The sequence below is a fragment of the Oryctolagus cuniculus genome, chromosome 9 (genome assembly GCF_964237555.1).
Source record: "Oryctolagus cuniculus chromosome 9, mOryCun1.1, whole genome shotgun sequence".
NCBI classification, from domain to species: domain Eukaryota; kingdom Metazoa; phylum Chordata; class Mammalia; order Lagomorpha; family Leporidae; genus Oryctolagus; species Oryctolagus cuniculus.
Window position 1 is genome coordinate 97,344,305 of NC_091440.1, and position 26,004 is coordinate 97,370,308.

A 26,004-nucleotide genomic window follows, 5' to 3' on the forward strand; every position below is an offset into this window, starting at 1 on the left:
TCTAGAAACAGTGGCTTCACTCACTGTGGCCTGTTCCATCCTCATCTCTGCTACTGTGGTTTAAAATCCAAGCCGTGAGTACCCCTGTATTTATTAAAGCAAAAGTTGATGTGGATTTCATTGTAAGTTCTTTTGTAAGGCACTAAACATGTGGTTTGAGAGACTCAAGTTCCTCCTGAAAGACATAGAAAAGGAATGTTCCAGATCCCTCAGCATTTGGCGATTCGCAGCTGTCAGTTCGGGAAACCGTTGTCCCCATCAGGGTCCTCTGGGGCTCCCTGCTATTGCACCAGACAGTCACCCAGAAGTGGCCTTTCCAGTCCCTTAAGTCACCACGGCTCCCCCGGCACGGGCACAGTAACACGCTCTGGAAGAGTCGTACAACTACACTGGGAAAATTGTTTTTATTAGTTCTGGTAGCAAGAGAAAAGCAAGTTAAGCTGTTTTTTGGGGGTGGGGTACTTTGTCCTTGAAATCCTTCCCAGGGGCCCTTCTCGACCTCCCACTCCCCAGGAGGTGGTTTTTCCCGGCTGACAGCTAAGAGCTGCCAAGGTCTTGCCAGGGAGCAGGGGGCAGGGCTGGAGCAGGGCTGTGTCCATCCCACAGCCTGCGGCTGGGGCCACGGGGCCGCCCACTCTGCACCAAGCTCTTTCTCATTAGCCCAGGGTTTAAATGCAGTGGGGACTAAAGTCAGCACCAGCTTCCAGGAAAGGGAGATGTTCCTGTGTGACGTCATTGCTCTCCTCTGTGGCAGTCACATGGGGAAGGAACTGAGGCACAGGTGGAGCACTGGGTTCCTCAGGGTGACGGCGCACAGGGTGACAGACACCAAACCCAGTGCCCGAGTGCAGCTCTATGCTCTTCCCTCCGGCCTCCTGGGCACGTTTGGAGAGTGGGTGACAGTGACCTGCTGCGGCTTCTTCCTAATGCAGCCTTGGTTCTGACTGGCCGTGGACTGGAGGGTGGCCAGCAGCCCGTCCGCCGGGCACAGGGTTACAGACTGTGACCGTGCCCCTTGGCTTCAGCTGCCCGGCCTTTCCCAGGCTCTCCAGTTAGGGTCGACCCCAGGCGCCCTGACCTGAAGGGTCCCTGCTGGCTCTTCCTGGTCCCCTTGAACTTGTCCCTTCCCCAGAGCCAGTGCTAGGACTATCAGTTATGTAGTTCAAGATAACAAAAACCAAAGCCTCAAACTTACTCAAGCACGCCGAGCTGGAGTCTCACACGGAAAGGTTAAAGTGCTCAGCCCTACTGTGGGTTAAGATCCTGCAGCTAATACAGCCGGAGCAAGTGCCATTGCTGTGTTGAAACCGGGTGGGCAGGGGTTTCTCAGCGTCCCTGCCATGCAGGCATCACCCAGGGCAGCTCTGGCCGCCCTGGGCTTGCTGGCGAGTTGTCTTCCGAGGCCAAGGCAGGGCTACGAGTTAGCGGGCAAAGTATAACGTGCGTGAGCCACCTTGCTGCAGCCTCACGGCCTCTAGTCTGGGTGAAACAGGCTGCAGGGATGCAGCGAGGGGAGGGCCCGAGCTCATCTCTGTTTACTCGAAGCACTTCGAGATGCGCTCTCCGATTCCCATGAAGTACACGCCTTGGGCGATCCCGAAGAGCGGTGCGATGACCAGCGCCCGGCAGCCTGCTCCCTTCAGGAAGGCAGGCGGCCCCTCCTGGATCCACAGCTTCCTAGGGGGAAAGCAGGGAGGGCCTGGGGAGCTGACGGGCGGGAAGCACCCAGCAGCGCCCTCCACTCAGCATTTGAAGGCCAGGCCCCAAGCATGCGGGAGTGGCACCCTGGCGGCTGCGTGCTGCGTGTGTGTGGTTACTGGGCAGCTGGGGCAAGGCCAGGGACCAGGGACTCCGCACTGGGGAAGAGATGCTGTTGTTGGACGGGAGGGATGGGGAAACGCGCCCAGCACGGGCTGTTTGCCGTGAGCCATGAGGGAACCGACAGGGTTCTGAGACTGGAACCTGCCAATCACGCTGGGCGGTGGTGCGGGAGCGCGGACGCATGCTCAGGGACTGGCCCCCACCCAGGGCGCAAGGGTGCTGGGCTCTCACCTGGCGCAGTCGGTGAGTCCGCTGTAGACGTCCTCACCCTGGCCTTTCTTGAGGGTTTGGATTCGCGTTTTGAGAACTAAGACAAGCGAGAGTTCAAATAAGTGAACAAGTGGTCGCGCGGTCCCTCCCCGACGCAGCTGTGTGGGCTGTAACCAAGAGCTCGCTCTTCGGCCCCTGTGGAAAATGAGGGACTCGGAAGCCACCCTACCCTCAGGTTACTCTCTGTAAAAGCACCTGTGTGGCGGGGGAGCCCTGCCCCTCTCACTGCTGAGGCTCCCAGCTCCGCCTGGAAGGCCAGGGCAGTGGTCAGTGCTAGGACACAGGGGAAGGTCTCTGAGCCCTACTTTCTCTCTGAAGACCTAGGGTGCATTTCTGCCAATGGCCCCAGGTTGCAACCCAAGAGAGTTTTCAGGGTTGGGACTATTTCTCTCCTAAAACTGCAAAAGTGCTATTGATCCCATAGATAAGTCCATCATAAATGCCCAACGTGTAAATCCAGCCGGCCCTTGGACCCCAGACGCCTGATCCCTGCTTCTGCCACATACTCACCGTCCAGAGGGGTGACTGCCACGGCCGCTATGGAACCTGCCACACAGCCTGACACGAAGGAGTGGGCGAAGGACGCCTTCCCGGTGAGCTCACTGAACCCAAGGCTGTTGAGGTTGGCAAACAGTGGGAAGTAGATGATGGAGAAAGGGACATCTCTGAAGAAGAGGAAGAGGAAACTGAACCAGGGCCTGCTGGGGGGCAGAGGTAAGCACGCCACAGTGCCCCTGTGCTGATGTGGGGTGAAGGGTACTGTGAGGGGAGCTGCCTCCCTGTCCCGCCCAGCACCTGCACGAGGTGCTAGCTGCAGATCTGAAGCCTGGGTACCACACTCTGCAAAGGAGAACGGGCAGGCGAATGGAAGGGAAAGCAGCTAAGTAGCCCGGTGAGCTGCGGGGTCAGACCTCTCACTGCGGGGTGAACTGCATGCAGTCCTTCGGGCTGGCTCTGGGCCACCAGATACCCGTGACTCACGTGGGCCTGGTCACTGAGGAGGGAGCCTAAACCCAGCCCTCAGGTACCCACTGTGTGCATCCCTGGCTAGGTCTGGGCAAAGCCAGAAGCTTGGGGAGGGCATGCAAGCCTGCACTTGGGTGTCCTGGTAGCACACGAGAGACCAGGCAACAAGCCCCCTGGCCCCCTCAAGGTCAAGGAGAAAGGCTTACCTGAGGAGAGTGGCGCCCAGGCCCTTGTATAGACCAGCCAGGCCTTGAGTGCAAAGCAGCTCCCATGCGATGAGCGTGGCCGACGGGCGCTTGTGGCTGGACGCCGAGCCTGTGGTGTAGGACCTGGAGGAGGAGGGCCTGGAGGCCGAACCCTGCTGAGGCACGGCTGAAAGGAAAGGACAGACCCCCATCACCACCAGACCCCAACAGGCACAGTGAGGCGCTCCCAGAACCCTGAAGACACCCTAGCCTTAGAACATGAATTGTGGGCTGCAGGGACATCCACAGTCCCTGGCGTGCTGATGCGGGTGCAGCTGTTGCCTCCCCAGGTTTCATTACAGGAGGCTTAGCACACCCCCAATTCCTTCTCCTGTTAAGACTGCTTTTGCCCTGTTGTTTCTGAACCACCCCTGAGCCTCTCTAGACTGCTGCACCCCCTCAGCACCTGGCCGCAGAGGAGCCCGCGTCGACGCCACGCAGGCAGAACTTGACCGGAACTGCCCTGTCCATCCGGGGATCACCTCCCCCAGGACCCCGAGAGTAGGCAAAGGGGGCCGCTCAGAGCCTTCACCGGCCTGGGGAATGGGATGCTTTACAAGTCAATCTGTTTGGGTCGACTGCTTCAGGGCCCATTTCCTGAGTTCAATATCTACAAATTAGAATGGAATGGTTTTTTTCCGTGAGCATTTTAATTAAAAAGTGCTTGAAACGTGAGTTCTACTCACTGCCCTGAAACTGGACGGATTCTAAAAAACTTTTTCAGTCCTTGCTAAAAGGAAATGCTGGCCAGAGTCGCGCCCCCGGTTTTGCGAGGCATCTGGCAGTGCAGTGCGTGCTTCAGGCTCGGAAGCAGGTGCCGCACCTGTTTTCCTACGGGAGTAACCCAGGTGCAGGCCTCGGCGAGGGACTCCAGCGAGGTTTACTCCCAGGAGCGTGATTTCCCTCACCATCCTCTCAGGCGCACTTCACGCCGGGTTTGAAAAGCTAACGCTCACAGGGCTTCCTCCCTCTGCAGAGGGAAGCACACCGGGGACTTTTCAGCACCTAACCCTTTTTCCTCCTGCCATGTGGTCTGCTTCAGGCCGGTGCATCCTTTTGAGAAACTGGGCTGAGTTCTAGCACGGCCCATGTGCACAGCCAAGCTGCAGGAGGGAGGGTCCCCGCGTTCACCAGAGCCAGCTCCTCCTCGCCGGCGCTGGCTAGGGGCTTTACGGCTCAGCTCACGCGACTCAGGATCAGGGGTTCAGCCCTGAGGACGGGCCGCAGGCCTTCCCTATGAGGAAACCAGAGTTTCCTCCCGCTCGTTGGCCAGCTCTGCTCCCACCGCTTCGCCCCGGGTATTTCAGAGAGGACCAGGGTGTGGGAAAGGCCCTAACTTCTCTTCCAGGGAAAACCAGCAGAAAAGAAAGACTTCTACAGCGTAAAGTACCTGCTGACTAGTTAGTGAGCAGGTCACGGACGCCTGCGGTCTGAAGGAGCTCGCACCTGCCTGTCAGGGCGATTTGTTAGGAGGATTGGGCCTGAGACGTCTGCCCCTCCTGGGCCCAGATTCTCGTCCTGCTACTTAGAGCCAGAAACTCTGAAGGGGTCACCGTAATTATGCTGCCATTAGCCTCAACAGCTGGTTGGGTCCACAGGGTCCCGCAGGTCAGAGTGGGCCGTGGGCCGTGGGGGCTCTAGGCTCAGCCCACGTCAAGCCGGGACAGGTCTCACCCACGCGCCCTGCGTCCTGCAGCTGAATCTTGAGCATCTCCATGGGACACGTAACCACCACCTGGCACACGCCAGCTCCACACCCGGCCAGCATCTCCATCTTCAGGTTCCGCTGCATCCTACGGGAGCGGGAGTCGGAGCCCTTCAGTCTCGGGCCTGCCACCCCAGCCACACGCGGTGGGACGTGGCGTACTTGTGGTGTGCCCTCTCACCCTTGGCTGCCACTCGCCCAGCAGGGTAGACAGTCACCCGGCCCTCGGGCCCACCCTTAGACGGGAGGCTGTATGTACAACAAAGGCTGCAGGGCCGTGGCATGTGTAGAGGTTGAAGGCATCTCACAAGGGCACGCCCCATGGCGATACCTGATTCTCATTGGCCCTTTAGGCAGCATCACTTGGGAGACGGGAGGCAGGCAGAGAACTAGGAAGCATTTGGACCCAAGTTTTAAACATGTGCCATGGTGAATATATCTGTATACATTCTGTATGTTCTATCTATTACTTGTCTGTCTCTCTCTTTCCCAAATCATACCTGCACATTCTCCCCCTTCACACACCAACCCTCAGCCATAAGTAGTTGGATTTATGAGGGGCTTCATGGAAAACAGAATGGAAAGACAAGTTTGGGGGCCTGTGCTGTGACATAGAGGGTTAAGCGACCACCTGCAATGGCAGCATCCCATATGGGCGCTGGATCAAGTCCCGGCTGCTCCCACTTCCAATCCAGCTCCCTGTTAATGCACCTGGGAAAGCAGCACAAGATGACCCGAGGGCTTGAGGCCCTGCACCCACGTGGGAGATGAAATTCTAGGCTCCCGGCTTTGGCCTGGCCCAGCCGCAGTCATTGCAATCATCTGGGGAGTGAACCAGCTAATAGAAGTGCACTCTCTCATGCGCGCTCTCTCTCTCTCTCTCTCCCTTTGTCTGTGCCATTCAAATAAATAAATAAATAAATCTTAAAAAAAAAAAAAGCCAAGTTTGGAGCAAATGTTTAGCCTCGCGGTTGAAACACCAATGAAGACGGCCACAGCCCACATCAGAGTCTCCAGATTCGAGTCCTGGCTCTGGCTCCTGACTCCAGCTGATGCAGAGACACAGTGGAGATGGCTCAAGTGATTGGGCTCCTGCCACCCACCTGGGAGACCTGGGTTGCATTTTCAGCTCCCAGCTCTGGTTCTAGTCCCAGCTGTTGTGAGCAGCTGAGCAGTGAACTAACAGATGAGACCTCTTTTTATCTTACTGTCTTGTCTTTTCTTTCTTTTCTTTTCTTTTCTTTTTTTTTTTTAAGATTTATTTATTTATTTGAAAGGCAGAGAAAGAGAGAGAGAGAGAAATATCTTCCATTCACTGATTCATTCCCCAGATGGCCGCAATGGCCAGAGCTGGGCCAATCTGAAGCCAGGAGCCAGGAGCTTCTTCCGGGTCTCCCACGCAGGTGCAGGGGCCCAAGGACTTGGGCCATCTTCTCCTGCTTTCTGAGGCCAGAGCAGGCAGCTGGATCAGAAGAGAAGCATCTAGGACATGAACCAGTGCCCATATGGGATGCTGGTCCACGGGCAGAGGCTTAGTCTACAATGCCACAGCGCCAGCCCCTCTCCCTATCTTTTTAAAAGATCATTTGGGGGCTGGCATTGTGGTGCAGTGGATTAAGCTGCCACTTGTGACGCCTGCATCCCATATTGAAATTCCAGTGAGGATCTCTGGCTGATCCACTTCTGAATTAGCTCCCTACTAATGCCCCTGGGAAGGCAGAAGACAGCCCAAGTGTTTGGGCCCCTGTGCCACCACTTGGGAGGCCCAGATGGAGTTCTTGGCTCCTGGTTTTAGCCTGGCTCAGACCTGGCTGTTATGGCCATTTGGAGAGTGAAGCAGCAATGGAACATCTCTCTTTCCCTCTGTTGCTCTGCTTTTCAAATAAATAAATGTTATACACACACACACATATCTTGAGACACCTGCATCCCATATCAGAATGTGTGGCTCCACTTCCAGTCTGGCTTCCTGCTAACACACCTGGGAAAACAGAGGAAGATGGCCCAAATACTTGGGCCCCTGTCACACACATGGGAGACCAGGATGGAGTCTGGTTCCTGGCTTTGGACTGGCCCAGATCTGGTTGTTGGGGCCATTTGGGGAGTGAGCAAGAGCAATGTAAGCTCTCTCTCTGCATTCCCCACCCCATTCCTCTGTCTTTCAAATAAATAAATGAACACATTTAAAAATAAAAATAAAAATTATTTGGGTACAAAAACATTTTAAAGTTCATGCATAATTCAAAATTTTCATAATTGTAAATTTCACATTTTCCACAAGCTTTTTGAAGACTCCCTTGTAGCTCAGGCAGGCAGGTAAACATATTCTTAGTCCAATACCCACCCCCAACCCCACATCTTTCCCACATCCCTGAACTTCCAGGGGATGGCCTCTGTCCCTTGCCCCACGCGGTCATACCCATCTTCCATGAGCAGCTGCCGCAAGAAGTCATTGGCTGCCAGCTTGATGGCCTTCTCGGGGGTGACCAAGGTTAGGTTGACCGCGGCCCCTGGAAGTGAAACACCAAGCCGAGAGGTGAAGGCCATCCCAGAAGTGACAACCCCGGCCCTGCCTGCCTGGTGGCGCCCGGCCAGCACGCAGGGAGCGGGGCCAGCAGGAACTGAGTTTCCTTTCCATTTCGTCTCTCCCCCATGTTTTCCTCTTTTGCGTGCACAAGTTTCATGGGAGGTGGAGGCAGGGCACGCTGGTCTCCCAGGCCCCTCTGCAGCCGCTGCCTGGGCAGAAGGAACACTGCTGCCTGGTGTCCTATAAGCTCGCGTGAGGTCTGGGGCCCCTCTCCACACCCCGGGCCCCCTCTGAGGTCCCCGCGATGCCCGCAAAGCCCACCTCGGTACATGCCCAAGAAGCCCTCGGCCCGCGCTGTCTTCACCAGGCAGTCGATCCTAGAAGCAGAGCAGGAAAAGCCCGGGAGTGAACGGGGGCTGCGCGTGTCTGCTGAGCACACCCAGCCGAACCCTCCCCCCATATGCCCACGCCCGGCCCAGGGGTGCCCGCCGCCACCTACATTCCCTTGTACGAAGCTTTGCCAAGCTGGTTCTGCAGGCGTGTCTTGGCCAAGTCGATGGGGAACACGCAGGTCACGCCCACCAGCCCTGCCACGCCTCCATTGATGAGTTTGGCCACGATGCTGGGGCCAAGGGGAGGAGACAGGGGCGTGAGGGAGGGAGGCCGGCCACAGACAGCGACATGGAGCCCCCCGCCCGTGGGAACAGCAGGGTCGGGATGGCCGGTTCCAGGACCTCAGTCCCATGGAAGGCGAGCGTGTGTGCCTGTGTGTGTGTGTGTGTGCGTGTAGGTGCATACTGCACAGACCTGTCCCTCCCTGGATTCACTCGTGCTGCAGGAACCTGGAAGCTGAGCCACGGCTCGTACACAGCCACTCTGCCCCCGGGGCTGCACAGCCAGCGCTTACCTTAGGTCCTGGGCGGACATGGTGCAGCTGCCGTCCACACCGGCTGAAGCGGGGGTGCCTCCTGGGGCAGAGTGGGCACAGGCGGTCCTCACTGCGGCGCACAAGCCACCACCTCCACGGGCCGCAGCTTCCTCCTCTGTAAGTGGTCAAAAACAATACCCACTCGTGCTCTGAAGAACCGCACAGGTGCCCCTGCCTGCTTGCTGTTCATTCCCTCCTAGGCCTTTTGAACTGGGAGATTCAGATCAGAACTCTCCAGCCTATGCTCTGAGCGATGAGGCAGCAAGAGGGAAGGACTGGGCGGGCGATCGGCCTGAGCGGCCAAGCCCCCTGCATCCCACAGCCCTGTGCCTGGGTTCAACACCCGGCTCCAGTGCCTGACCCCAGCTTCCTGCTAGTGTGCGCGCTCAGAGACAACAGGGATGACCCAGCTCTCCCGCTCTCTCCGAGGCCGCCCCGCGCAGCGGGACCCCTGCAAGCCGCATGAGGGCGCCCCCTCTCCACGTGCCGGAGGCTGCCTGCCGTGCTTTGTTGTCTCCAAGTATTTTTTGTTTTTTAAGGGGGGGCGGGGTGGAGGGCAGATGAGACCAGTTTTTCTCTTGGAGGTGTGTTTCCGGTCAAGAACAAAGTACTGCCTGCCAGACACTGTTCCACCAGGTCTGGGACATGCAGACTAAGGCTTAGATCTTGGGGGATTCCAATTCAAGAGGAGGAGACAGAGGGGAATGAGTAAATCCTTTACGCGTAGAAAAACTTCAGCAGGGAAGGGGGATGGGACTGTCCATGCGGGCTCGTAGGGGCAGGACTCTAGAGCCGGGCCTGGAGGACCCAGAGGCAGTGAGGGCAGAGCAGGTGCAAAGACCCCGAGGGCAAGCTGAGCCCAGGGCTGCAGCCAGGAGGGCAGGCAGCACCAGACATGAGAAAGGCCCTGAGGCCTGTGGCTCCTATTCAGTGTGAAAGGAGGAGGAACTGGAGAAAGGTGTGTTTTTTTTTTTAAGTACTTGTAGTATGTGGGTTTTGTTTTTAATTAATCAATATGTTTTGATTTTATTTGAAAGGCAGAGAGACAGAGAGAGAGAGTGCTCTAAACTGCTGGTTCACTCCTCAAATACCCACAACAGCCAGGGCCGGGCTAGGCTAAAGCCAGGAGCCTGGAACTCCATCCAGGCCGTGTGTGTGTGTGTGTGTGTGTGTGTGTGTGTGTGGTGTGTGTGTGTGTGGTGTGTGTGTGTGTGTGGCAGGGGCCCGACCTCCCAGAGTATGTGTTAGCAGGAAGCTGAATCTGAAACAGAGGAGCTGAGATTTGAACCGGGCACTCCGGAATGGGTTGCAAGCGACCCGGGTGGTGCTTTTGGTTGCTTTGTTTTTTTAAGGATTTATGTTATTTGTTTGAAAGAATGGGGGGGTGGGGATGGAGAAATTTTCTAATTGCTGGTTCACTCCCCAAATGGCCGCAATAGCCATAGCTGCGCCAGACCAAGCTGGGAGCTTCAGAATCTCCCACACAGGTGCAGGGGCCCAGGCACCTGGGCCATCTTCCACTGCTTTTCCAAGACATAGCAGGGAGCTGGATCAGAAGAGGAGCAGGCGGGACTGGCACTGGCGCTCATATGGGACGCTGGCACTGCAGGCCAGGGCTTTAATCCACTGCACCACAGCGCCTGCCCCTCAAGCCGTGTCTTTTTTTTTTTTTTTTTTTTTTTTGACAGGCAGAGTGGACAGTGAGAGAGAGAGACAGAGAGAGAAAGGTCTTCCTTTGCCGTTGGTTCACCCTCCAATGGCCGCCGCTGCAGCCGGCGCACCGCGCTGATCCGATGGCAGGAGCCAGGATCCAGGTGCTTTTCCTGGTCTCCCATGGGGTGCAGGGCCCAAGCACCTGGGCCATCCTCCACTGCACTCCCTGGCCATAGCAGAGAGCTGGCCTGGAAGAGGGGCAACCGGGACAGAATCCGGCGCCCCAACCGGGACTAGAACCCGGTGTGCCGGCGCCGCAAGGTGGAGGATTAGCCTGTTGAGCCACGGCGCCGGCTTTCGAGCCGTGTCTTAACCACTGTTCCAAATACCTGCCCCCAGCAACTAGAGACTTGAGAGCAGAGCAGTGACTGCTCTGGATCTTGGCTGTGTGTTGAGAAGAGAGCAGAGGGCCAAGGATGGAAGCAGAAAGATCAACCACACGGTCGCAGGCAAGAGCCTGAGCCATCACTGCTGGCGCCCGGCTGTGGGACTTGAACCCAGGCCCTCTATTATGGGATGTGGGTGCCGGAAGAGGCGGCTTAACCAGCTGCACCACAACGCCTACCCCTCAACAGGATGTCTTGATGGACCAGACGTGATATGGGAGCAGAGTGGACACCGGCGTGGTGATCGGACCCATGGCATGTAACACATGGACCCGCTGGCAGAGGAAACTCTAGAAAAGCAAGCAGGCACGCTTGTGGAGAGCAAGAGGGAGCCCTCCTGATGGCCGCTGAAGCCCTGGCGCCGGCTGCGTCCCTGTCCGAGGTCCGTGAGACATTCAAATGTCCTGTCAGTAAATCTTGCTTAACTTGCAAGAATTGAGGTTTTTATTTTTAGATTTATTGATTGATATATTTGAAAGGCAGATCATGGGGGGGGGGGAATCTTCCATCTGCCGGTTCACTCCCCAAGTGGTTACAACAAGCAGGGCTGAGCCAGGAACTCTATCCGGATCTCCCATGTGGGTGGGAGGGACCCAAGCACTCAGGCCACCTTCCGCTACCTTCCCAGGCACATTAGCAGGGAGCTGGATCGGAAGTGGAGTCGCCAGGATTGGAACCTGTATTTGATAGGGGATGCTGCCATTGCAAGCAGTGGCTTCACCCACTGAGCCACAACTCGGGCTCCATATAACTGAGTTCAGATCCTTTGAATCAATAGTCCTATCCCCAAAGTCAGCAATGGGAGGGAGCCTCTGCCAGCGACAGACGCCTAAGGCTGGACTCAGCAGAAGAGCAGGGCAGAGGCTGTGAGGACCAGTTCCTGCGCGGCAGCCCCTGTCATCACTCGAAGCTCCGACCCTGCGCCTCCACAGCTGGAGCTCGCAGGTGACTCAAGTGCATTGTGCTTGCAGAGAGCCAGCTCCAGCAAGCTGTCAGAAAAAGCGGCAGGAGCCAGCCCCGTCCGTCTGAACCAGAGAGTGAAATTATACCTGAACACAGTGTGACTGGCCCTGGAGCCATGGTCCCTGCTGCTTCCCGCACAGCTAAGTTTCTATTTTGGAAATGGTGGTTCTCCAGCTATTGGATTAGAGGTGTTTAAGAGAAGCCAGCAAACTGGCGACATGCTAAGCCAGGACCACCATCGCGCCTCCACTGGACGGAAGTGACAGCGGCTCAGCCACAGGAGCGCCCACTGCTGGAGAGTATCTGTCAGAGCAGCCTGGGTGCTTCCCTGCAGCGGTCGCAGATCCGCAGATCCGCAGACAAGGGTTATTAGTAGGGTCAACCAAGAGGAAATGGACAGCCAGCCAAGGTGGTTGCTTTTCATTTTATTTATTTAAGAGGCACAGCAACAGAGAGACAGAGACACAAAGACAAGGAAAAGAGAGCTCCCACCTGCTGGTTTGCTCCTGAAACGCCCACAAGAGGAATAAGCCAGGCCAAAATCAGGAGCCCTGAACTCAGCCTGGGTCTCCCATAGGGGAAGCAGAGACCCAAATACTTGGGCCGCCACGTGCTGCCTCCCAGGATGCACATTAGCAGGAAGCTGGATAGGAAGCTGATCCAGGATTCGAACCGGGGCCATGTGATGTGAGATCCAGGCGTCTGAACTACTGTGCTAAACAGCTGCCTCCCTGCCACACCTCCTCCAGCCCCAGGGCCAAGGTTTGAAGGAATCACATCACCACACAGTCCCAAATCTGGCAACAGGAACCACAAGCGCCACAGGCTCAGTGCTGTTCTACGAATATTTGTTGAGTGGCTATTAGGTGCCAGTCACAGTTCTGGGTAGCAGAACACGGTCCCTGTCATCACAAAGTGTAGAATCTGCTGCTTCTGGCCCTGGCATGAACACTGCCCACCTGGCCCAGGGAGCTCCTCCCCAGTGCTCTCAGCAGAGCCCTGGAGACCCTGTGCAAGGGAGAGGCCACAGCAAAGCGGCCCTGGGACATCCATAGTCCCCCACCGAGGAGCTCAAAGCCCTGATAAAGAATCTGGTGAACACAAAAAAAGACCAAAAAAAGTCAGAAAAACAAAAAACAGGGTCAGCTTACAAGACTCACATCCCATACGGGCACTGGTTCGAGTCTCAGCTACTGCACATCCAATCCAGCTCCCTGCTGATGCACCTAGGAAGGCATCAGAGGATGGCTCAGTGCTTGGGCCCCTGCACTCACCTGGGAGACCTGAATGAAGCTCCTGGCTTTGGTCTGGCTCAGCCCCTGGCCACTGAGGCCACTGGGGGAGTGAACCAGCATATGGGAAGATCTCTCTCTTTCTCTCTCTCTCCCTTTCTCTGTTACCCTGCCTTTCAAGTAGTAAAATAAATTTTTTAAAAAAATAAAAACAAAAATAAATAAAACCAGTACAAATCAAGCCAAAAAAAAGATAAAAGGATTTTTTGAGAAATTAATTTGGTGAAGAAAGGGACACTCCCTGGCTAAGTGTGCTCCAGGCTCAGGTGCTTGGCCAGCAGATGGCGCCCTTGCCTTCTTTAAGGGAGACGGGGCTCTGGAGAACTGGATGGTCAAAGCGACCACTTAGGCACTGGGACACAGATGCACCAGGGCCACAACTGGAACTCCAAACAAAAACACAAAAAACCCAGAACTGGTGTTGTGGCACAGTGGGTTAAGCTGCTACTAGCACCAGTTCCAGTCCTGTTCCAATCCAAGTTCCTGCTGATGCACCCGGGAAAGCAGTGGAAGTTGACCCAAGTACTTGGCCCTTGCCACCCACCTGAGAGACCCAGTGAAACAGCTGATGGAAGATCTCTCTCTCTCTCTCTGCATTTAAAATAAATACATAAATGTTTTTAAAAAATAATAACCTAGGGGCTGGCACTGTGGTGTAGTAGGGTTAAGTCTCTGCTGGTGGTGCCAGCATCCTATACGGTGCTGGTTCATGTCCTGGCTGCTCCTCTTCCAATCCAGCTCTCTGCTTATGGCCTGGAAAGCAGCGGAAGATGGCCCAAGTGCTTGGGCCCCTGCACCAACATGGGAGACCCAGAAGAAGCTGCTGGCTCCTGGCTTTAGATCAGCCCAGCTCTGCCCACTGTGGCCATTTGGGGAGTGAACCAGTGGATGCGAAGACCTTTCTCTCTGTCCCTCCCTGTCTATAACTCTGCCTCTCAAATAAATAAATAAAATCATTTTTTACAAAGATAATAACCTAGTAAATATGCTCTGTGTCATTGCCTCTGAGTCTGGCCATGATACTGGGTTCCCTTATGCTGGGAAGACAAACGCATTTGCAATTTCACAGATGCTAACTGAACTGACATTTGAGTGTATGGGACAAAATACTGCACAAAGGACTTTTCGTGGAAATGGAATTAAAAGGAAATTTATTTGGGCAACAACATTTTTAAATCCATGCCTTTAAAAAAAAAAAGAATTTGAAAGGCAGAGTAACAGAGAGAAAGGGAGAGATAGAGATCTTCCATCCACTGGTTCACTCCCCAAATGGCTGCAATGGCTGGGGCTTGGCCAGGCCTAAGCCAAGAGCCTGGAGCTTCCTGTGGGTCTCCCATGTGGGTGCAGTCCACTGCTTTCCCAGACACATTTGCAGGGAGCTGGATTGGGAGTGGAGCAGCCAGGACTTGAACTGGACCCCTATGGGATGCCGATGCCGCAGACTGCAGCTCTACCTACTATGCCATGACACTGGCCCCTCTCAGCCTTTCAAATACATACATAAAAAAGTTAAAAACCAATGAACCAACAAACTCAAACTCCATTTAGTAGCAGTTGAGTGGCTTAGATAGTGAGTGTGTAAGGGTTCAGAGGCGTGCACGGTCATTATGGGCTGGTTTGGAGGAGGGGGTAGAAGACGGCCTAGGGAAAGTTTAAAAGAGGGGAGGCAGCCTGATTGTCAGCACTGTGTGAGCACGATGGGACCATGCAGAGGGCTTGGGGCACCCCCACCTGTGCCAACTGCGGGAAGAAGGCTGCAAAGGTGAGTGGGCACCTGCTGTAGCTGCAGATACCTCCTGGGATGCCGCATCCCATACGGACTCCCTGGGTTTGAGACCCCAGTCCGCTCCAGATGCCAGTTTCTATAATACACACCCTGGGAGGCAGCAGCTGATGGCACAACTGGCTGGGTCTGTGCCACCCACATGGGAGACTCGGATGGAATTCCTGAGTCCTGGCTTTGGCTTGACCCAGCCTCAGCTGTTGCGGGCATCTGGGGAGTGAACCGGTAGATGAGAGCTCTCTGTCTGCCTTTCAAATAAATACAAAGTCAACAACTAAGAAAGGCTGCAAAGTAGGCCAGGCCTGACGCAGAGACCCTTGATTGCCAGAGACAGAGGGCCCTCTCCCCATCCCAAGTAACAGGCTTCATTCAGTCCTACAGGCAGTGAGAAAACACTGAGTGCTGAGAGGGACACCCCATAGGGAATGAGGTAAGACGATTCTTTTGGAAGCCTAGATTGAGGGAAGTTGAGGTGAGAGGCCAGTGAGGAGGCCATTATGGGAAAGCAATGCAGTATGGAGGAAGGACAAGGGCAGGGAGAGGGAAAGGCAGGGCCAGCTGGGGAGGAGGTGACAGTGCAGGGCTGAAGAAGGGAGAACCACGAAGGAGCTCAGTCTGCAATGCGAGGCACTGAGTGAGAAGGAAAGCCAGACCAGGAAGCCACCTGCGGACAGGGCCTGGGACCACCAAGGCTCCCTGAGTGGTCTCACTGGGGACCAGCAGGGGTTAGTGACGGGGGACCTGGCTTAACCAACCCCGCACCACACCTGCTAGTGCGGGCCCCAGGCTCATCCTCCGACCCGCAGCTGCCCCATTTCCAGGCACCTGCTCCTCTCACCACTGGCATACACACAGAGGTGGCCCAGGATGGCTGTCGCCCAGGCTCAGTGGCCGACAGCGCAGCCCAGAAAGGGCCACTCTCACCTCCAGGACCTGCGTCCCAGGGCTGCTCAGCCTGTTCCTGCTCCTCCCACCAAAACCAGTCTCTCCCTCCTGTCACTAGGGAACAGCTAAGTGACATGCTAGGGAGTGAGCAGGTGAACACTCGCTCCATTCCCTAAAGTTCTCAAGAGTTAAAAGAATATTCAGAAAGCACGGGAAATTATAAAGTGACTCTTAACACCCCCTTTCTCAGGATACTGTGCCACACACAACTGGTGACATGGAGTTCAGCTTCAGCGGCCAAAGGCTAGGCAGGTACACCAAGCCTTCCGGGTTCCTTCTTTTCATTCTTGCATGCCCCACACTCCATTCCTGTGACCCCAGAAGGCATCCGGTTGAGGCTCCGGGCTCCCTCCCCACCTCACACTGAGCCTGCACCGGCCCCGCCCCACCTGGGCGTCTGGCACCATCACAGTCCAGTGGTTCACACCTGCAAGTGTTTGCAGCCCAGGCTTCTGCCCCGACACCCACATCACCATCTGAGCTGCCTGCAGGCAGTCCCTGTCTCACGGCCCACGCACACAGAACAGTCAACCCTTGTTCCTGCCCACGGCAGCCCTCCCCACCTGCTCCTCCTCCCGGGTCATCAACTCGGAGCCCAGCACCGCCATCCATCCGGGTACCCAGGCCACATCTGCCCAGCTGCCTTGGTTTCGCCTTTCCTCTGATGTCCCCATGGCTGAGCAGTCTTTGGGTTCTCAATTCTACCCCCTGAAGCCAGTGCCTCCCATGGGGACGTGGCTTGGCCTGGGCTGTGAGTATAAGAAACTTTTTATGGCGCTCTGCAGTCACTTACTGTTTAGAGATGTATGAGAAAAGTGGGCATGTAATCTGGTGGTTCCACGCCAGCGGGCCTGGGCCTGATGCCTGGCTGCAGGGCCCGCCAGAGCAGGCCTTGGGAGGCAGACACGATGGCCCAGTCCTTAGGTCGCTGCCACCCACAAGGGAGACCTGGACTCAATTTTCAGCTCCCAGCTTTCGGCAGCCTGGGCCAGGCCTGGCAAGCTGCAGGCATTCGGAAACAAACAGGCAGGTGGGAGCATTCTCTCTCTCTCAAATAAAAAACAGGCTTATATTTTATCTTCAAAAGTTCTATCTTTTTAGTAATTCACCTTTGTTTTTCAAAACTGTTGATCCTGGGGCCAGCACTGGGACGTAGTGGGTGAAGCCACCACCTGCAGTGCCAGTATCCCATATGAGCGCTGGTTCAAGTCCTGGCTGCTCCACTTTCGATCCAGCTCTCTGCTATGGCCTGGGAAAGCAGCAGAAGATGGCCCAAGTCCTTGGGCCCCTGCACCTGCATAGGAGACCTGGAGGCTCCTGGCTCCTGATCCGCCCAAATCTGGCTGTTGCAGACATTTGGGGAATGAACCAGCAGATGGAAGATCTCTCTGTAACTGCCTTTCAAACAAATAAATCAGTCAATAAATCTTAAAAAACAAAAAAACAAAACAAAAAAAACACTCTTGCTTTCTCTCCCTCAAATTAAAATTTAAAAACAAAACAAAATTGTTGGTTCACACTGGAGCGGGGAAGACCTGTTGTTCATCAGAGGTGGACAAGCTCTGTCCCATGTGTCTCATGAGCCATTGTGTCTGGCGGCCGCTGCTATTCCGTCCACCCCCCCACCCCCCTACCTGTTGCCTGGAGCCCCTGACAGCCTCCTGCCTCCAGCTTCACTCCCCCCAGATCTATGCACACGGCCGCTGGGCACACTTCCCACCAACCAGTTACAGCTTCTCTGCCTCCAGTGCCTCATTAGCGTGCAGAGCTCCTAGGACTGGTTCCCTGCTCCTGGCCCTGGCCTGACCTGGCCCCTGGCTAGTGGCACCAAGCTCGCCTCCCACGCCACCCTGATCTCCTCCTGCTTCCCAGCAAACCTCAGAGTCTTGTACATACTGTTCCTCTCACCCAGGATGCTCTCTCCCCATCTACTGCTGGCTGATGACAAAGTGTTCTTTGGGCATCAGCTTGGATGTCACTTCCTCCCATTAGCCTTTCTGAGCCCCCTCTCTGATCCTATTTAAGACTCGGCTCCAGCACTTAGCCCGCTGAGTTACGGGCACTTTCTCCTGACCTGGAGCCCACCAGTGAACTGTAACGAGCGAGCTGAGACAGTCCTCGGCCTGTGTCCCCAGGGCCTTTGCACACCAGCGGCCGTTGAATCCCTGAGCCTGTCCTGACTGAGCAGCCCTGACACACACAGCTCCGCTCCTTTCCTCGTGCTGTGAGCAGCTGGGTTTGGGCTGGGGTATCAGAGAGGGATCCACCTGCTCTTAGTGGCATAGCAGGGGAGAACTCTCTGGGGTACGCCTTGCTTAGGGGTGCCTGGAGTCCCCGTCCGCAGCAGCTGACATCTTACCACTGCCCACCCACCCCTCTTCCTGCTTTGGGCAGCAAAGGAGATGGCAGACCTTTCCCCTGGCTGCCCCGCCCCCTCCCACACCCACTTATTCGCTAGAAGACCCTTCCTCTCAAGTCCGGGCTCAAGGCAGACAAGACACACACCCAGCTGCTTTCGGGAAGATGCTGTGTCTTTCTGGAGGCCCAAGCAGAGCCCGGGGATTGCAAAGCTGGTCCACAATGCGGGCCCCTGCTGCTCCGGCTGGCTTTCCCTCCTCCTGTCCCTCCCTCTTCCTCCCCCCAGCAGCCCTTTCATGTCAGGGCAGGAGAGGAGCAGGGAGTTAGCAGCAGGGAGTTACTAGGCTCCCCTTCGCCCAGAGCCAGGACCTCCTCAGGTGGCCAGCAGGTGCCAAACTAGGATAACTCAGCAAAAAGTTCAGGCTGGAAAGAGGTCTGAGGAGTGAAGGGAGCTTCCCCCGACCCACTCAGCGATCTGGAAGCCAGGGAGGTGGACAAACAAGGGAAATCAATGCGAGGCAAACACTCCCAGTGCCCGCTTTGCTAGTCGCCGTCTCAGGGAGTTGGGGGTACCAGCGCTCAGCGGTGCGAGGGCGGCAGAGTTCTTCGGCACTTTTTCTCCTCAACAATGTCACCATGAATGGTGAGCTTGGAGCTGTGCCCATTCCGGAGGGTCTCTTGCAGTTTGGACAACTGGAAAGGATTCGGGGAGGAAGTGGCAACCAACCTCGGGGTGAAAAGAAGGCTGAGATGTTGATGGAATTCTAAAAGTAAGGCCACAGAGATGACACTGAAGCCTGGCCTCTCAGTAGTGGCAGGTTGCCTGATGGGAGGCAAGGCCCAGGCATTGTAGTGGGGGGGGGGGGGGCGTGAGAATGAAGCTGGTGGCCATGTGGGGTCAGATGGGACAGGAGGTTGGGGTCAGGCCACCAGTCTGGGAGAGATGAACAATCAGCAGATGATAGAGCCAGCAACTCAGATTCAGATCCCAGCTCTCAAGTCACTAACTCCCTCGCTGGAGGCTGGTCACTTAATTTGGCACTTTGTTCATCTGAAGGGGACAGCAGGTTTATGATGAGGGGGTCAGGATCAAACACAGCTGTCAAGGCGAGTGCGATTTAGAATTGGTCTGTTTCGGACAGTTTCAATCCTGCTAGGTGCTCACTAGCTGTGTGACCTAACCCAGACAGGCAATTTCTCTGTGCCTGCTTGTTCATCTATGAACAGGGACGGGTACTTAGAAGCGGAGCACTCAGCCCGTGCCAGGCCCATAAATGGTATTGATGCAGTGGCAATTTGTTCTCCATTTTCCTGGTGGGCAGTGGGAAGTTGACACAGGAAGCTACTGAGGAGTTTCAGGGTGCCGGCAGGTGTGACAGTGAGCCCCCAGGGCTTGGCAGCTGACTCAACATGCCTGGGGCAGACAGCAGGTCCTCTCCTCACCTTAGCCAGGGGCACTGGAAGGGGTGAGCAGATAAGGAGGAGAGGGGAGCGAGCAGTTTGGCTGGGGCCATGAACACAAAGTTGCAGTTTCACATGAAGGGAGGACGATATATACAGGACAAGTTGGTGTCATTTCACAGGTATGAGGATGCATATTATCCAAACAATATAGCACAACATACAAGACCAAGTACTGGCCAGGATGTGGAGAAACTAGAAGCGTTAAGCCTTGCTGGCGGGAATGTAAAACAGGGCAGCTGCCATGGAAAACGGTATGGCAGTTACTTGAAAAATTCAACACAAGGGCAGACATTGGGGTGCACAGGTTAAGCTCCACCTGCAATGCCGGCATCCCATATTGGAGTGCTCGCTGGTTTAAGTCCCCGCTGCTCCACATCTGATCCAGCTCTCTGCTGTTGTGCCTGGGAAAGCAACAAAGGATGGCTCAAATGCTTGGTACCCTGCCACCCACGTGGAAGACCTGGAGGGAGTTCCTGGCTCCTGGCTTTGGCCCGGCCCGGTCCAGCCCTGGCCAGTTGGGGAATGAACTAGAGGGTGGAAGTCACAAAAGGAGGGGCCTTCAGAGACGGAAAGCAGAAAAATGGTTACGGGGGCTGGTGTTGAGGGCCATGAGGAGTTGGCACGTAATGCATATATAGTTTCAATTCGGTTCCAAGAAAAAGTCCTTGAGATGAATATGGTGCCGGGGAAACGTTTTGTGCTATGTATACTTTACCAGCATAAAAAAGCAGGAACATGGACAGAAAGAAAAGTGAGCAACGAAGCTAGGTTTCATTTAAACATAAATGAATGGAGGCCAGCGCTGTGGTGCAATGGATTAAGCCACAACCAGCAGTGCCGGCATCCCATATGGGCACCGGTTTGAGTTCTGGCTGCTCCAGCTCTGATCCAGCTCCCTGATGATGCTCCTGGGAAAGCAGTGGAAGATGGCCCAGTGCTTGGTCCCTGCACCTGAAGCTCTTGGCTGCTGGCTTAAATCTGTCCCAGCACTGCCTGTTGTGGTCTTTTGGGGAATGAACCAGTGGATGGAAGATCTCTCTTTCTCTGTCCCTCTTCTTTGTAGCAAAAAGAGTGAAAGGCACTGGGGTAGAAGTGGGGCAGGTGTATTATTGTGAACATTTTTCTTTTTATTTGAAAGGCAGTTAGAGAGAGAGAGAGAGAGAGAGAGAGAGAGAGATATTTTCCATCTGCTGGTTTGCTCCCTGAATGGCTGCAACAGCCAGGGCTAGGCCAGGCTGAATCCAGAAGCCAGGAGCCCCATGTGCAGCAGGGGCCAAGCAGTTGGGCCATCTTCCACTGCTTTCCCAGGTGCATGAACAGGGAGCTGGATCAGAAGTGGAGCAGCCAGGACTCAAACCAGCACCTATATGGGATGCTGGTGTCACAGGCAGTGGCTTAACCCCCTAAGCCACTATGCCAGCTCCTAGGAAATGACTTTAAACTCAACAGTTAAGCTGTAGCAAAGTCTGAAAACTAAAAATCATAAAACTTTTGAAAACAATGGCAGAACATGTCAGTGACAATTTCCAGTAGCAATTTGGAAAGAGTGAGCAGAGCATGACAAGGTCATCTTTATCAAAGATGGAGGGTGCAGCTGTTCGGCACAGCAGTTAAGACTCTACAAGGAATATCCACATCACATACCGGAGTGTCTGGGTTCAAGTCCTGGCTCTGCTCCGGAGTCTAGCTTCCTGCTAATGCACACCCTGGAGGCAGCAGCTGATGGTTCAAGCACTTGGATCCCTGCCACCCAAGTGAGAGACCTGAATTGAATTCCTAGCTCCTGGTTTCAACCTGGTTCAGCTCTGGCTGTCGTGGCAAGTGAGGCGGCAGTGAGTCTGTCTCCCTCTCGCAACCCATTGTCCCCCACCCCCCACCCCCGGCCATAAAAAAGAAATTTGAGTCTGCAGAGAGTTACAAATGAGGTTGCAGGTACCAGTAAAATCATGTAGTGGAAGGAGCATAAAGAGGAGAACCGGATGGAGGTCTTGAGAAATGCCTCCTTTTGGGAAGCGAAAGATAAAAATGGAAGAGCAGGTAGGAGAGAACTTGGAGGATGTGGCACCGAGGCACCAATGGAAACCAGTCTCTCAGGAGGGTTGACGCAGAGGCCAGCTGCTACATGGAGGAGCCTGGGGGCTGTGGGATGACCTGATGAGGCAGAGACTTGGGCAGGTGGCTCTGGGAAGGCCAGGGGAAGCCACACTGCAGGAGGACAGCAGGGGAACACAGCAGGAAGGCTCTATCCCAAGGTGGGTCAGAGAGACCGATGCACCTGCACTTACAGAAGAGAAGAACCCAAGGAGAGTGTGAGGAGAGTTGAGGGGTTCAGCCTGAATGTGGACAGGGAGGCTGGAATTCAAAGCACAAGGGAGTATGGGCTATGGTGAGGAAGACAACAGAAAAACACACAAAGTTGGGGCCAGCACTGTGGAGCAAAGGGTTAACGCCCTGGCCTGAAGTGCCAGCATCCCATATGGGTGCCGGTTCAAGACCCTGCTGCTCCACTTCCCATCCAGGTCTCTGCTATGGCCTGGGAAAGCAGTAGAAGATGGCCCAAGTCCTTGAGCCCCAGCACTCGTGTGGGAGGCCCAGAGGAAGCTCCTGGCTCCTGGCTCCGGATCAGCGCTGCTTTGGCCATTGCGGCCATCAGGGGAGTGAACCAGCGGATGGAAGATCCCCTCTCACTCTCTGCCTCCCCTTCTCTCTCTGTTTAACTCTTTCAAATAAATAAATAAATCTTAAAACACACACAAAGTTACAGGAATCTAACTTTAACAAGGCAGTGCCAATAGGCAGGAGGCCTTAATTACTCAGTGCAGCCCCGCCAGTAGCAGGCTCCACGGCACACTCTGGAACCAGAAGCCCAACTCACCCAGATGCCCCAGAAGATATGACGTGCATGTCCAAGTTCTTCTGCCACAGGCACCGCCCAGTTTATAACCTTGCCTACAGGATCAGACTACCTGGGGAGCTAGAGCTAAAAAATGCTGATGCCCAGGCTGCACCCTGACCAGACATGTGTGTGGTGGTGACAAGACACCTGACTTCTTTAAACCCAGATAACGGTTCATAATGAGCAGCCAGGATTGGCAACCCCGGGGACAGATACTCCAAAGCCAAACACTAGTTCGCTGGCGTTTGCTGAACAAACTCAACAGCGGTGGCTTGAGACACTGAACATCAGCAGGGAGGACCTTGCCACACGACGCCTATGGCCTGCACGATGCTACAACACAGAGCAGCCCGAGTGGCAGCCGGGAGTGAGATTTGATGAAGTGGGCAGACAGAGGCAGGGTACTGGGGAGGGTGGGTCAGTGTTGGGATGAGGGACCAGGGTGGGCAAGGCAGGGCTTCCTCATGTCGTGCTCTCCTCCCTGTCATAGAGGGGCATGCATTACCATTATTCTATGGTAACCAACAGAGTGGGAACAATTCCCTCTCAAGTATCTTTAGAATGCTGTTGCCCATCAGCTGTGTGGAAGGACACACACCTGTCACCAGACTGCTGGGCTCTCCGAGGTACAACTCCAGACTCAACATTTCTAGCCAGCTCCCTGGATGATGTCAGGGCTGCAGGTCCAGAGGCTGCTCTCACATGTGACCACAAAGGCTAACGGAGACTGACCAGGGAAGGCTGCACCCCAGCACCTCCCCGACATGCACCCCTCCAGGAAACGTGCCTTTGCACCACACTGATGGCTGACTTTTCCCAGCTGTCACCATCTCTGTCCAGCCTGGTGAGAGGACGAGGTGCAGACTGCCACATGGAACAAGCCACCAAATGGCAGGCTCCAAACAAGAAGGTCCCAGCTCTCCGCACCCAGCCTGTGCACTGCACTGTTTGAATTCAATGGGCTGAGGACACCATCACCCCACCTACGGCTGTGACTCACTGGCAGGAAGGCAACAACAAAACCCGTCGGTCATCTACTACTTCACATAAGCAGTGTACTCTCACCAAAGCTTAGTTGCTATGCACCCTGGATTCCATTTCTCTCCTTGTTTTAGGAGCCCTGAGCAGAGAAAGTGGTTTCTCCCCTGCCCATATTCTTAGCAACCAGGCAGAATGCTAAGCACACAGTGGGTATTGAGTACTTACTGAAAATTTGAGTTAGTCCTTCTTCATCTCAGATCTTGGGGCACCGACAGGTCAGGCTCCACTTGGATCTTGTTTGCCTTCCTACTGCTGACTCAATGCCTTCCCAAAGCAAACTCTCTGGATACAATCCAAGGAACTGATTCCACTGCTTTAAAACATTCTGTCCACCTTTAACTGGCTACAGCAGGGCTACCTGAACTTGTCATATGCTGTCCAGAGTGACGTTCAAACGCACAATTCCAGGAGCAGGTTGTGCTCTTGCAAACCTGGAGAACTTCTCCAGGGCACCTGAATTGATATGCATGGCATGGATGCAGAAGGGGGCTGGAATTTCAGCACACAATAGCCAAATCTGGAGATTTTCCAGCTGCCTTCTTGGCTAGTATTTCAGTTTATTTTGCAACTGAAGGTTTTGGCTAAAACTGCCTAAGGAAACTAGACTTGCTAGCACAAAGGGGACTGAAATAAAGGCACAGGTGTTATCGCTTTGAAAACCCAGGGGAAAACCATAAGGCCAGGGAGACAGATCCGCAGGGCTAATCTAGGGAGGCTCTGAGGGTGCAGTGGACACTGCAGGCTGTGTGGAGCAGTCACTCAGAGCTCCGCCTCTTGCCCAGGCTGGCCGAGCTGGCAGAGGATCCAACCACCCAGTAGGACTGGTCCAAGAGCTTTTCTTCCAAAAGCTCATTGCATAACAACCTCATGAGGGGCCATTCACCTCCTCTGGAAAATTCCAGGGCAATGCTGGCCTCCTGAAGAGCCCTTCTGGGTGGTTTTCTTAATGCTGTTTTCACAGCACTCTCAGAGAATGCAGATGACAGCAAAACCCTGCCCCCAGGTGGGCCACTGGTTTATAAAATTAACATGCATTTCCACCCAATAACAAGACTTGGTTTAGAAACAAAACGTCATCTTCCAACAAGAGAGGCACTTTTCGATGTCTCTGAATGTCAAAATGGAAAGTTGATCAGAATTCTGTGACAAATCCCATGGTTTCCCCTAAAGCTTACCCTATTGGCTTTCTTTGTATGCTCTTTTTTAAAGGACTTATTTGAAAAAGAGAGTTAGATCTTCCACCCCAGGGCTCCTAAATGGCCACAACTACCAGGGCTGGGTCAGGCACAAGCCAGGAGCCTGAAACTCCATCCCGGTCTCCCATGTGGCTGGCAGGGGCCCAAGTCCTTGAAGGCAGAGCAGTCATATGGGATCCCAGAGTCGCCTTAATAAGTGAGCCACAATGCCTTCCCTGTATGCTCCCGTTTGAAGCAGTCCCCACATAGGACAGGCTTTGTGTAGGATAACCTTTGTGTGAGATGTATTACCTAGGAGGCTTACTAATGTTAATGCCAAATAGTAATTCCAAAAATAGTTGGATTAACACTGTGCCCAGAACCAATTTTTGACACCAAGCACTCTGATGGAAGATACTAAATTTTGCCACATACACATTTGTTATTGGTACTTTGTTCCAGAAAGATAAATCTGGGCAACTCTAAATGGGACTCAGTGAAGAATTAAGTTCCTTTTCAAAAATAAAGCTGATCACGAGCTGGAACTGTCAACAACAAAAAAAGCTGGCTTTAGTTTAGTGAGCAATTCATGTCACAGTAAAGAAACCAAGGCTTCGACGTGTTGTGAGGGTATGATGCTAACCTCATGGGGAGCTGAGCTGATGCCATCAAAGCCAGTGACGCAGCTGACTGAGAGCTGGATAAACTGGCACCATGCTGAGGGAAGGCAGACCAGGCAGTATCCTGCACTGAATCAACAGATAAAACATTTGAAAGCATCATGTCAGATCCCGGGCTAATGCTTTCCACTGCAAACTGCTTCAGAAATTACATGGAAATGCAAACGCTAAGCTAGAGAAATGTACTTGAGAGAAGATATTTTAAGGAGAAAGGCTTTTGATGGGAGAATGACTGGACTGTGAACACAGTTTGAAGGTCTCAAAAATGCCCCATATTAGCCAGTAACAGCAGTAAACCAATGGGGGCAATCTGACACCAAATAGAGATGAAAAGGGAACAATCCATCACTGCTCTAGAGGTGGCAAGCCTAGAGGCTGGCACTGTGGTGTACCAGGTAAAGCCGCCATCTGCAGTGCTGGCACCCCATATGGGTGCCAGTTCGTGTCCTGGCTGCTCCTCTTCCGATCCAGCTCTCTGCTATGGCCCAGGTGCTTGGGTCCCTGCATCCACGTCAGAGACCCGGATGAACATCCTGGCTCTTGGCTTCGGACAGGCCCAGCTTTGGCTGTTGTGGCCATTTGGGAAGTGAGCCAGCAGATGGAGGACGATTCTCTTTCTCCCTAATTCTGCCGATCAAATAAATTAATACATAAAATCAAATAAATACATACATAAAATATGTATGTATGTATGTATTTACTTTTGCCAGGCAGAGTTAGACAGTGAGAGAGACAGAGTTGTAGACAGTGAGAGACAGAAAGAAAGGACTTCCTTCCGTTGGTTCACTCCCCTAATGGCCGCTACGGCTGGAGCTGTGCTGATCCGAAGCCAGGAACCGGGTACTT

General features: G+C 54.4%; 1 protein-coding gene across 2 annotated transcripts; it reads right to left on the reverse strand.

The window, feature by feature from the left end:
• Nucleotides 1-385: 385 nt before the first annotated feature.
• Nucleotides 386-24,271, reverse strand: SLC25A18 (solute carrier family 25 member 18). Of its 2 annotated transcripts, none has more exons than XM_070049226.1 (10): nt 23,469-24,271; nt 8,442-8,577; nt 8,034-8,156; nt 7,856-7,911; nt 7,427-7,517; nt 4,977-5,095; nt 3,264-3,429; nt 2,602-2,705; nt 2,053-2,128; nt 386-1,677 (listed from the first exon to the last, which is right to left on the reverse strand). In XM_070049226.1, the coding sequence occupies exons 2-10, from the start codon at nt 8,459-8,461 to the stop codon at nt 1,536-1,538; spliced, it is 897 nt and encodes a 298-aa protein (XP_069905327.1). In that variant the 5' UTR covers nt 8,462-8,577; nt 23,469-24,271; the 3' UTR covers nt 386-1,535. The 2 variants fall into 2 exon arrangements, with proteins under 2 accessions (XP_069905327.1, XP_008258103.3); XM_008259881.4 differs by having other exon boundaries at nt 2,602-2,756; nt 23,469-24,244.
• Between the last annotated feature and the right edge of the window lie 1,733 nt (nt 24,272-26,004).

Coding starts and splice junctions, on each gene's coding strand:
- SLC25A18 (XM_008259881.4), bottom strand. CDS start 8,461: ATGTCCGCCCAGGACCTAAG. Junction 7,912..8,033: donor AAAGCTTCGTACAAGGGAAT/GTAGGTGGCGGC, acceptor CTCTGCTTCTAG/GATCGACTGCCTGGTGAAGA. Junction 2,757..3,263: donor CTGGGCGCCACTCTCCTCAG/GTAAGCCTTTCT, acceptor CCTCTTCTTCAG/AGATGTCCCTTTCTCCATCA.